At 41.8% G+C, this 13,172-nt stretch overlaps 1 protein-coding gene across 19 annotated transcripts in view; it reads left to right on the forward strand.

Moving 5' to 3' along the window:
* ptprsa (protein tyrosine phosphatase receptor type Sa) overlaps positions 1-13,172 on the forward strand; it is a 364,902-nt gene that overhangs the window by 275,144 nt on the left and 76,586 nt on the right. For 13 of the 19 annotated variants that reach the window (XM_017693300.2, XM_037545527.1, XM_037545523.1 and 10 more), the window contains 2 exons: positions 3,750-3,867; positions 12,248-12,841. The exons of the other annotated variants lie outside the window; for them this stretch is intronic. In XM_017693300.2, the coding sequence (XP_017548789.1) occupies positions 3,750-3,867; positions 12,248-12,841 (712 nt within the window). The remainder of the gene's footprint in view (positions 1-3,749; positions 3,868-12,247; positions 12,842-13,172) is intronic. 19 annotated transcript variants of the gene reach the window in all.

A 13,172-nucleotide genomic window follows, 5' to 3' on the forward strand; every position in this document is an offset into this window, starting at 1 on the left:
TCCACAATTATTACAGTCAGACCGTAAAACTACACGCTGCAGATTCATACTGGATTAAAATCACTCCACAATTATTACAGTCAGACTGTAAAACTACACGCTGCAGATTCATACTGGATTAAAATCTCTCCACAATTATTACAGTCAGACTGTAAAACTACACGCTGCAGATTCATACTGGATTAAAATCACTCCACAATTATTACAGTCAGACTGTAAAACTACACACGCTGCAGATTCATACTGGATTAAAATCACTCCACAATTATTACCGTCAGACTGTAAAACTACACGCTGCAGATTCATACTGGATTAAAATCACTCCACAATTATTACCATCAGACTGTAAAACTACACACACTGCAGATTCATACTGGATTAAAATCACTCCACAATTATTACAGTCAGACTGTAAAACTACACGCTGCAGATTCAGACTGGATTAAAATCACTCCACAATTATTACCGTCAGACTGTAAAACTACACACTGCAGATTCATACTGGATTAAAATCCCTCCACAATTATTACCGTCAGACTGTAAAACTACACACACTGCAGATTCATACTGGATTAAAATCACTCCACAATTATTACCGTCAGACTGTAAAACTACACACGCTGCAGATTCATACTGGATTAAAATCACTCCACAATTATTACCGTCAGACTGTAAAACTACTCGCTGCAGATTCATACTGGATTAAAATCACTCCACAATTATTACCGTCAGACTGTAAAACTACACACTGCAGATTCATACTGGATTAAAATCACTCCACAATTATTACCGTCAGACTGTAAAACTACACACGCTGCAGATTCATACTGGATTAAAATCACTCCACAATTATTACAGTCAGACTGTAAAACTACACACACTGCAGATTCATACTGGATTAAAATCACTCCACAATTATTACAGTCAGACTGTAAAACTACACACGCTGCAGATTCATACTGGATTAAAATCACTCCACAATTATTACAGTCAGACTGTAAAACTACACGCTGCAGATTCATACTGGATTAAAATCACTCCACAATTATTACAGTCAGACTGTAAAACTACACACTGCAGATTCATACTGGATTAAAATCACTCCACAATTATTACAGTCAGACTGTAAAACTACACACTGCAGATTCATACTGGATTAAAATCACTCCACAATTATTACCATCAGACTGTAAAACTATGCACTGCAGATTCATACTGGATTAAAATCACTCCACAATTATTACCGTCAGACTGTAAAACTACACACACTGCAGATTCATACTGGATTAAAATCACTCCACAATTATTACAGTCAGACTGTAAAACTACACACACTGCAGATTCATACTGGATTAAAATCACTCCACAATTATTACAGTCAGACTGTAAAACTACACGCTGCAGATTCATACTGGATTAAAATCACTCCACAATTATTACAGTCAGACTGTAAAACTACACACGCTGCAGATTCATACTGGATTAAAATCACTCCACAGTTATTACCGTCAGACTGTAAAACTACACACTGCAGATTCATACTGGATTAAAATCACTCCACAATTATTACAGTCAGACTGTAAAACTACACGCTGCAGATTCATACTGGATTAAAATCACTCCAGAATTATTACAGTCAGACTGTAAAACTACACGCTGCAGATTCATACTGGATTAAAATCACTCCACAATTATTACAGTCAGACTGTAAAACTACACGCTGCAGATTCATACTGGATTAAAATCACTCCACAATTATTACAGTCAGACTGTAAAACTACACACTGCAGATTCATACTGGATTAAAATCACTCCACAATTATTACAGTCAGACTGTAAAACTACACACTGCAGATTCATACTGGATTAAAATCACTCCACAATTATTACAGTCAGACTGTAAAACTACACACTGCAGATTCATACTGGATTAAAATCACTCCACAATTATTACCGTCAGACTGTAAAACTACACACTGCAGATTCATACTGGATTAAAATCACTCCACAATTATTACAGTCAGACTGTAAAACTACACACACTGCAGATTCATACTGGATTAAAATCACTCCACAATTATTACAGTCAGACTGTAAAACAACACACACTGCAGATTCATACTGGATTAAAATCACTCCACAATTATTACCGTCAGACTGTAAAACTACACACTGCAGATTCATACTGGATTAAAATCACTCCACAATTATTACAGTCAGACTGTAAAACTACACACACTGCAGATTCATACTGGATTAAAATCACTCCACAATTATTACAGTCAGATTGTAAAACTACACACTGCAGATTCATACTGGATTAAAATCGCTCCACAATTATTACCGTCAGACTGTAAAACTACACACTGCAGATTCATACTGGATTAAAATCACTCCACAATTATTACCGTCAGACTGTAAAACTACACGCTGCAGATTCATACTGGATTAAAATCACTCCACAATTATTACAGTCAGACTGTAAAACTACACACACTGCAGATTCATACTGGATTAAAATCACTCCACAATTATTACAGTCAGATTGTAAAACTACACACTGCAGATTCACACTGGATTAAAATCACTCCACAATTATTACCGTCAGACTGTAAAACTACACACTGCAGATTCATACTGGATTAAAATCACTCCACAATTATTACCGTCAGACTGTAAAACTACACGCTGCAGATTCATACTGGATTAAAATCACTCCACAATTATTACAGTCAGACTGTAAAACTACACACACTGCAGATTCATACTGGATTAAAATCACTCCACAATTATTACAGTCAGACTGTAAAACTACACACTGCAGATTCATACTGGATTAAAATCACTCCACAATTATTACCGTCAGACTGTAAAACTACACACTGCAGATTCATACTGGATTAAAATCACTCCACAATTATTACAGTCAGACTGTAAAACTACACACGCTGCAGATTCATACTGGATTAAAATCACTCCACAATTATTACAGTCAGACTGTAAAACTACACACGCTGCAGATTCATACTGGATTAAAATCACTCCACAATTATTACAGTCAGACTGTAAAACTACACACTGCAGATTCATACTGGATTAAAATCACTCCACAATTATTACCGTCAGACTGTAAAACTACACACACTGCAGATTCATACTGGATTAAAATCACTCCACAATTATTACCGTCAGACTGTAAAACTACACGCTGCAGATTCATACTGGATTAAAATCACTCCACAATTATTACAGTCAGACTGTAAAACTACACGCTGCAGATTCATGCTGGATTAAAATCACTCCACAATTATTACCGTCAGACTGTAAAACTACACACTGCAGATTCATACTGGATTAAAATCACTCCACAATTATTACAGTCAGACTGTAAAACTATGCACTGCAGATTCATACTGGATTAAAATCACTCCACAATTATTACCATCAGACTGTAAAACTACACACACTGCAGATTCATACTGGATTAAAATCACTCCACAATTATTACCATCAGACTGTAAAACTACACACTGCAGATTCATACTGGATTAAAATAACTCCACAATTATTACAGTCAGACTGTAAAACTACGCACTGCAGATTCATACTGGACATCCTAACAATGGCCCTTGGAGTTTACGGGGTAAAGAGGGAGTGAAATGAAGGCTTTTTTTTGGAGCAGAAGGTCTTTGTTTTTCTTTTTACTTAAACCCCAACACTGACTCTTTCCTCATGTCCACTGACTGCAGGAGATGGTCATTGGGGGTTTGCAGCCAGACACCACCTACTCCATCACCGTGGCAGCCTACACTACCAAGGGAGACGGCACCCGGAGCAAACCCAAGCTGGTGGTGACCAAGGGAGCAGGTGAGCGCTGATACAGTTATCATGTTATCATTACACACCCTGAGCTTTACACACAGTGAAATGAACCCTGGGGGACTTTCTGATGGAAAAAAGAGAAATGAATGGAATACATTTCATTTTGGAGAACAAAGCAATGAAGGAGTGTGTGCTGTAGGAATTATACATACTGCGTGTTGTGTGGACGGTTCATCACACCTGCAAGGGCTTCGTATTGAAGATGAAACAAGTGTGGGGTGCACTTTATTGCAGTTTGTTCTTTTGAAATTGTATGCAGTAAGTCGTGTAGTAGTAGTAGTAGTAGTAGTAGTATAGTCTGAAGTCAGGGTACATTCAGTACTGTGCAAGAGTTTGAGACCACCTGTCAGATGATGTCCAGGCAAAATGGCCAGTGGGTCATAGATTTTTTTTATGTCAAGAAAGAAATTCCAAAAGCCTCAACAGCTAAATACAATATAATTTTTCCAGTATTTATTGGATCCACACTTTGCTTTTATTCCAGCTTCCATTCTTTTCAGGAGCCTCACTTTCAGTTTCTTAAAGAAATCTGCAGACACACTTTGAACTTTGTTTAAGTCTCAGAAGACTCTGGGGCGGTCAGTCCATCGTTCAGCTTCTTTGTTTGATGTGTCCGTCTCCTTTTCTCAGTGAGGTTCTTCTTGATCAGCTACACGTCCTTTCAGACCCACAGCGCTGAGTGGTCTTCTCACAGTGGAAGGATGGACAGAAACACCTGTGGATGTTTTCAGATCTGAAGCAGCTTGATCTTCTCCTCTCTCTCAGAGATGAAAGCTTTAAGTGCTGTTTATCTGATGGGAGCAGTTTTAATGTCTACCAGGTCTTGTGTGGTTGTTAGGAGACCCATTTCATCTGTAGCTTTTAATCAATTTTTTGAACTTCAGTTTTGATAACAGTACTGTAAAAAAACGGCCTGGGTTTATAGATGGTAACTCCAAATGCTTTACGTAGAGCATTAACCACACAACGGCCCCAACACAGCAAACTGTCCCCGTACGCTGTTCAGTTATTCAGTGTATACCGTATTTGTGTCTCAGAGAAACTGAGCTTTAGAAGGGCTCCAGTGCAAATCTGTTACAATAGCTCAGCTGGCAGGGATAAGCCTTAAATACAAACTGTGAGATTGGACTGGACCATCAGGGAGATGGAGCTGCAGACGGACATCAGTCTCGGAGGCAAAGGTCTGTGTTAAAGGCCTCGGAAAACAAACCATGCCCTCTCCACAGTGTAAAAACACTTCGGGTCTCTTCCAGGCGCTGGAGCCTCTGACAGGTGTCAAACTATCTCAGTGGCTTAGGATTCAGTTCCTGCTCTGCACATTTCTTTCTTGTTCTAACACCGACTTCGTCTCAGAAAGAACTCGTTAATGAGCTAATTACTTGACTCGTGTGTGTTAGAGCAGAACCAGGTTGAGGGGGAAACTGGCAACTTCCTGTTTTTACTGTTTTATCAAAAAGATAACTAAACTGCTGGAGGTGCCTGCGCGGGTCCTCGGTGATTAGAGGTGAATTGAACTAAAATGCTGAAAATGAAACATTTTGCATGTTTCTAGGTGTAAATGTGGGAACTTCAGTGTAAGATGTATTCCATAAAAATGAAAATTTACCAGCGTCTGTCTGTTTTTCTACAGCAAACTGATTGGTTAATATTACTGCTACTGAGAGCTGATTGGTTAATATTACTGCATACTGAGTGCTGATTGGTTAATATTACTGCTACTGAGTGCTGATTGGTTAGCATTACTGCTACTGAGTGCTGATTGGTTAGCATTACTGTTACTGAGTGCTGATTGGTTGGCATTACTGCTACTGAGTGCTGATTGGTTAGCATTACTGTTACCGAGTGCTGATTGGTTGGCATTACTGCTACTGAGAGCTGATTGGTTGGCATTACTGCTACTGAGTGCTGATTGGTTGGCATTACTGCTACTGAGTGCTGATTGGTTGGCATTACTGCTACTGAGTGCTGATTGGTTAGCATTACTGCTACTGAGTGCTGATTGGTTAGCATTACTGCTACATTACTGCTAATTACAGAGAGCAATTTTTGGTCTTATCATTGAGCTGTACCCCTAAACCGGCAGATCAGTAGTGGTCAGGACAGGTCAGTGCCGCCTTCAGGCTTGAAGCTCTAGAGCTCACGACATCAGAGACGATGCTTCGAGCACCGCCGCGATCTGCCTCTAGCGTGACAGGTGTGCGCGCCTATCGCAGGTGTCAGCTTGTGACGGCTCCGCCGCAGCTGCCTGTCAGTCTGCGCTCTCATCACACGCACACAAACTCTGACTGATGTGCCACAGCCAGAAACTCCCTCTCTCAAAGAAGAAAGCCCCCCCATTTCCTTTTCTCATTTCTGAGACTGTGGCGAAAGGGCTTAAGTGAAATAAATAAATAAAGGGAATAAGAGAGAAAGCAGAAAACGGACTTAGCCCTTCTTAGGTAAAGAGCATCATGGTCTTTCATGTGATGGCGGGGTGAGAGAGCTTGGCCGATGTGGGGGCTCAGAGGAAGCACTCTAGGCACTTTCATGCTTCATTTCGGGGACATTGTGCTGTCAGACAACTTAAGCTCGCGCCTCGGCCCATTGATAAGGGCCGACCCCCTTTCAGGCTCTGACGGACCCTCCATGGCACGCTAAGCGCTGAGTGAAAAGAGGCACTCCTCCTCCTCCTCCTCCTCCTCCTCCTCCTCCTCCCCCCCTTCTGCCTGTGGGAGATAGGCTTCAGGCCTCCACATACACATGCTAATGCACATATGCACTAATACACACACCCATACCAATGCACATGCATGCTAACACACATGCTAATGCACACACATGCTCCGTGCCAGTCGGTAATTGGTTTCTGAGAATTCCCTGTAGGCCAGATGTTGTGGGCCAACGTACTATACAGGGATCTTTCTACTGAACTGGTCAGAGTTGAAAACACATTTCGGAATTTTAACTGGCTTGGGCTGACCTTAGACTGACCCCAGGCCTTAATTGCGTTATTGTTTGTTTTATTAAAACAAATGATTGACCGGTCCATTTTATCACTACCAAAACAATATTTATGCCTCCAAAACTTTGCCAAAAGAAAAACGCTAGCCAGTACTTGACCAGCAGACACACCTTTGAGCAGTTGTGCTCTCATAAAATCAGGATATCTTTCACTAAAACTGTAGAATATGTGTGTTTTTGTAGTGACAAGTGACTTTGGGAAACAATTACTTCAAAACATTGGGATCTAACTGCTCACCATGTGGCCGTGAGGGACGGGGATGCAGTCTCACTTCCTGCTCTACAATGCAGGGGTGTGGCGAAAATAAGTCTAGGCCTTCTGGAAGGTCTAGATCAGACGTGTCAAACTGGGGACCTTCTGGGCCGAAATGCTGTGGAGATCAGAGTTTACCCTCATCTAACGCTCTGAATTCAGTTCATGAAGGCACTGCTAATTAGGTGATGAGCTAAACTAGGTGGGTTTAATGAGGCAGTGACCTGAAAGCTGCAGTGTTTTGGTCGCCAGGACTGGAGATTGACACGTGTGGTCTAGACACGTCAGTCCAAGCACAAATGGTAGCCTCACCACTCCAATGAGAACCCACCTGCTCTGTGTCGGAGCTCTGAGCGACTCACTAAACTGCTACAGGTTAGTAAAACATATGTTAACGTCTCGGAATGCATTTTACAAGCTTCAAATGTCCGTCTTTAATCCGAACGGATCTTAACAGCTGAAAAATGTGACTTGCCTTTGGCTTAGCACTAAAGCCTATAGGGATGCTAGCTGAAGCCAGCATTGTAGGTGTGTGGTGAGGTGGAACATATTAATTAATCTTAAATTTTGTCCGTTTCTCTAATGTTAAATCTTTCTGGGAGTATTGCATTATTAAAAACATAATTGAAAGACGTCTGAACGGGGTGGACTTGTGTTTGATGGACCCTGTTATGGATGGAAAAAACAACGATTTGAACATCTTGAATAAAAGCGATATTTACCAGCTGTTAAAAGGCTTAAATGATGTCACTTCAAACGATGCAATGATTTTAGTCATTTAGAGTCACAAAATCATCATAGAGGTGGGTTTTTTTTTTACGTTTTTGACATTTATGGCCTGAACTGAAGGCCTGAATCTCGTAGTCGTGGTTCACTGCAGCTCTTAGCTCACCTGATGTCAACACAGCGGTTAGTAAGTCTTAAGATAGCTGTTAGGAAATAAAAATTACCTGTTAGGAAATAAAAGTTAGCTGTTAGGAAATAAAAGTTAGCTGTTAGGAAATAAAAATTAGCTGTTAGGAAATAAAAATTACCTGTTAGGAAATAAAAGTTAGCTGTTAGGAAATAAAAGTTAGCTGTTAGGAAATAAAAATTAGCTGTTAGGAAATAAAAGTTAGCTGTTAGGAAATAAAAGTTAGCTGTTAGGAAATAAAAGTTAGCTGTTATCAGTTAGAAATTGATGGCAAAACCTTGTTTCGCCGTTTTTGTAGTTTTTCCGTTTTTGACATACGTTGAAAATACTTGTTGTCCTTTATATTGTGTGTAAATTTCAAGGTGTGACAAACTTGGTGTGTAACATACATGGTTTTGTTCCAACAGCAGCGATTTCCTTTAGTTTTTTGGGAGGAAGCAACATCATATATATGTGCATATGTGTACGTATGTGTTGGTGTATATATTTGTCTATATAGTTCTAGTCCAGCTCTGCATATACTAATGCACACACATGCGTCCCAGTGCTCTGGCTGGGGGTCGATGGCGCTAAAATATGGATTAGATTTGCAGAAATGATGTACGTGCTGTATGTTTTAAAACACAGCCAGTAAAGACCAGAAGGCCAGTAAGATGACCAAAGGGGAAACTCTCTTCTTCTGCTCTGCTTTCATGTGTTGCTGGTCAATTCAGACTTTGCCACATGCAGTAATCTGCGGTGGTTTTAGCAGAAGGTGAGGAACCTTATCAATATAAAGATTAGAGGGCAGCATCGTTGCTTTACAGCACCTTGATCTCACAGCAAATGTCCCAGTATTGATCTTTTTGATGCTGCGTGTTATCCAGGAGGAGAGACATGGTCGTGATTGATTGGAGCGCCATTATTGAGCCGAAAGCCTCCACTGTCTGCTATGAGCCCCGTCCAGGCCTGTCCACCTTTATTCACATGACTCTACATTTATTTAGTTATTTATTTATTGAATTTGAATAGTGTGTATGAAGCCGCGTGAAGGTCAAGGCTTAACGTTTGGACAGAACGTACCGTTCTGGGTCGATTTCTAGGATGTGGATTAAGCCGTATCTTTGCCGGATCATGTAAATGCCTCGACTCGTTCATGAGTTTTTCAGTTACACGCTGCTGTTACCACGCACAGGTTGTCCTGTCTCAGTGGAACAGTCATGGACAGAGATTTGGGCGAGTTCGTCAAATTATAGGTTTTATTGAGTTTCTAAGCAAAAGTGAACACTTCCTCTACAGAGAGCACGCTGTACGTGTTAATGCACGATTTACTGTTTATTTGCTGAATTAAACATATTGGGGGGGGGCAGTGGTAAAATTTGACCTTAGAAAGTCGTAGTCTGGAGTTCGGAGGTGAATGTGTGACAGGCTGGAATTCTTCAGGCTGAACTGGCTGCCTCGCTTCCTGAGACCTTCTGATGTTCATTTTTCCGCAGGTGTAAATAAAAACCTAGTCCTTTCTGATCATGTGATCGGGTGGAGTTCTGTTTGACGGACTCTGGACAGAGAAAAGGACACATCATCCTTAAATCTCAAATAAAAAGAAAAAAATGCTTATTGTAAATCATATAAAATCATGAAATAATTTTTGTGGAGGCCCATATGGCAAAAAAACCTAGTCAAAATATCTAGGATTTCTCATTTTGTTGCAGATTTTTTGTTTTTATTTGTGTGTCTTATTCTACTGGCCGATTATTCAGCTTTTTTTAAGCATTATTCCTTGGAAAAAAGACGTTAACTGGATGAAATGACTTGAAACAAGTAAAAACTGGTATATTCCTACAACAAAATCTCAAAATCAGAAGGATTAGATATTTAGACTACGTTAACCTGATTGCTCTTGCCAAGATATTATTTTTCACAGTGCATTCGCTCGTTGATGTCAGTATTGCAGAGGCCAACATTGTGATACTGATTAACAAACATTATATTATGCAGTAGGACTGCATAATATAAGGACTGCGGGACTGTAAGACTTTCCGATTCAGGGAGCATTTAATGTTTTCCAGATGCTGCCTGTTTGTGGCTGGAATTACAGCAGAGTAGAAAAGTGCAGCAATAAGTTAATCACTCGATAGTCTACGCACCCCCGCCCCCCGCCCCCCACCCCCCAAGCTCTCCTCTGGCTCTCTCCTCCTCCTCTGGGTATGAGAAGGGCATTAAGGGGGCTGGAAATGAGAGGGAGGAAAGAGGAGAGAGGAAATCAAAGCGTAACCCAATCCTTTCTCAATCAGGGCCTGTGTGTCAACAGCAGCCATTAATGCAGGGCGTGATGGGAAACGTGCCTGAAGCCCCGTAGCGAGGGATTGAGAGAGGTGCGTGTTGGCCGGCACGCTGCGCTGAAGTGGAGTCGCGGTGTGCTGCCGCAATCACGGACACGCCGACCCCCACTGTCCTCGCTTTGTGGCAGATTGCACCGTGTCCCCCATCACCTTCATCTCTCCCTCTCCCTGTGCCTCTCTTTTCCAAGGCTCTTCTGTGTTCCTCTTCACTGTTGCTGTTACCTTTCTTTGTGGATTAATGCCTCCACCCCCCCCCACCCCCCCCCCACCCCCTTTTGCTCTTCCCTTATTATTTCTATTAACCCTGTCAAACCTAACGTGTCTTAAGCAGTCCTTTCAGAGACTTCGTCCCCTTTAACTGACTAAAATCTGCCCCCTGGGTAGTTGGTGAGCATGCATGCCCACATTGGTCACGGTGAAATGGATTAGCAGGTGGAGTCGGAGCTTTCTGTGATCTGCTTTGTTTCCTATCACTGTAGAAAAGAGGCTCCATGCTGCCTTTATTGTTGGATTCACTGAGTTTCTCATCACTTTAGAAATGCTTATTATTGGTTTGTTTCATCAGAGTAGCAATAAAAGTACACTGAAGTGTGAAGTAACGTCTTTCCTTACAGTGGTGGTGAGAGGAACCAGGGGTCCGACCCAAATATAGCCATTTTATTTTCTACCCCGACCTGTGAACCTTTAGATTTTTATACGTAATGTGTAAATTGGTAAAATAAGAATAAAATACATACAAATAAGTTTCCTGTGGGGGCTTTATGGCCTTGCAACAGTCTGCCTTATTTCTAAACCATCTTAGACACCAGGCAGCGCATTGAGAATCATTTTGTGTAATAACTTTCTTTATGAAGCATTAAATACTTCAGACGCCTGGTTCCCATCATCACCACTGTGAACAATTCTGACTCTGTGTGCTACATTACAAATGAATATTTCACATCAAACCACTCGAAATGACTCTGTTTACATCTGAATGTTTGAATTATGCAGAAAGTTTTCTTCAAAAAGTTTCATTTTTTGGTTGGTCATGATCTTTACATATCAGAATAAATGCAACAACAGTGCTGGAAATCCGTCCTTTAAAGAAGAAGAGTAGAAGCCAGAGATGGCACTAAAGGGTCGATCCAGTTGTAGAATAAGAGAGTAAGGATGATAAAGTAGAAGGTTGTTGCTCCTCCTCTAGAACCTCCAGAGCGGAGACTGGCCTCTCAGACCTCAGACCAATATGAAAAGACTAAGCCATTTGTTTTGGTCATGATGTCTCCTGGTGCAATAACAGGGTCCTGCTGTGTGTAGTGCTTTCTTTAACAGCTGTGGATAGAAACATAATAAAGGTGCGTCTTCAATGCCTCCCGAGTGTCACGGGCAAAAGCCCTTAAGCTTTGCTGTGTATCACTTTAACAGCATTTTAACCTAATGAGCTAGTTTTCTGCACAATAAAAGCCTTTTCTAGAACTCGAGCCATCCACACTACTTGTTCATATGCAGGGGAAATTATTATTGTCATGCTATTCACTTTCATTTTATGATTAGTGACATTATTATTATCGCTATCATTATAATCGTATTACTTACTCCACTGCTGTAGTTACAGTCATATACAAGAAAATTGAATGCCCACCATCAAACCATGTTTTGTTAATTGTCTAAGTGAAAATACGTTAACACATCATCTACAGGCAACAATATGGCATTTTCTGCCAATGTTAATACATTTAATAATTCAGTATTAAAGTGTGTTCTCTGTGGAGAAGGCTTTCACTTACTTTCACTAAATCAACAAAACTTTGGCCAGGGGTGCCCAGACATTTGCATGTTACTGTACATGTGAACTCGGACTAATGCGTATCCATGCTTATGTGCCTTTATCCACAGTTCCAGGCCCCCCATCTCTGTGGGTCCATCAGGATTCTGAAAACTCCGCAGTGGTTCGCTGGCTGCCCCCTGAGGTCATACCCCCAGGTCTGGATCTGCTGGGCTACCGACTCCAGTTTGGTCGCAAGGATGTTCTCCCCCTGGCCACACTGGAGTTTGACCCTGAAGAGCAGGAATACTCGGTGCCCAGCATGCACCGGGGCGCCTCTTACATCTTCAAACTGTCCGCCAAGTCGCGCTCCGGCTTCGGGGAGGAAGCGGCGCAGGAGCTGAACCTACCAGAGGAGGTTCCCAGAGGCTACCCGCAAATCACCGAAGGGTCCAACATCACCTGCTGCTCCGTCTACTTCTCCTGGTTGCCCCCCGTGCTGGCTGAACGCAATGGTGCCATTACCGAGTACACTCTGGCCTACCAGGAGGCCGGAACCTCCGGAATTCCGCTTGAACTGCGCCTGCCCGCCTCTGAGAACAGCTTCACCCTCAACAGCCTCAAGCCCAACTCCATTTACGACGTGAAAATTCGTGCACACACCAGTGTAGGTCCAGGGCCCTACAGTCCGTCCGTCCAGTATCGGACAGTGGCCCTCGTGACAGGTAGGGCTTTGCTTTGCTTGTCTTTCTGGACAAAAACCAAAAAAAATCAACATAAACCCCCTCACCACTGAAATCAGCAATCCAAGCACCTACACAGCGATTAAATTAACACTAATGCGGGGGACACTCATCTCACTATGCCAAAACAAGGTAATGGCAAGTCAGTAAGTTAAAAGTCAGTCAGTTTTTGAAAAGGGACGAGCACCGAATTCGCAAGGTAAGTGCAAACTTGGTCAGACACGCCTCCTGTAAGCCAGCACACTCACTCATTTAGCCACGCCCCCCTCAGGTATGCCCAGGTAGGAGACAAGAAGGGAGTCACTCGTTGAGT

The sequence above is a fragment of the Pygocentrus nattereri genome, chromosome 15 (assembly GCF_015220715.1).
Source record: "Pygocentrus nattereri isolate fPygNat1 chromosome 15, fPygNat1.pri, whole genome shotgun sequence".
NCBI classification, from domain to species: Eukaryota; Metazoa; Chordata; class Actinopteri; order Characiformes; family Serrasalmidae; genus Pygocentrus; species Pygocentrus nattereri.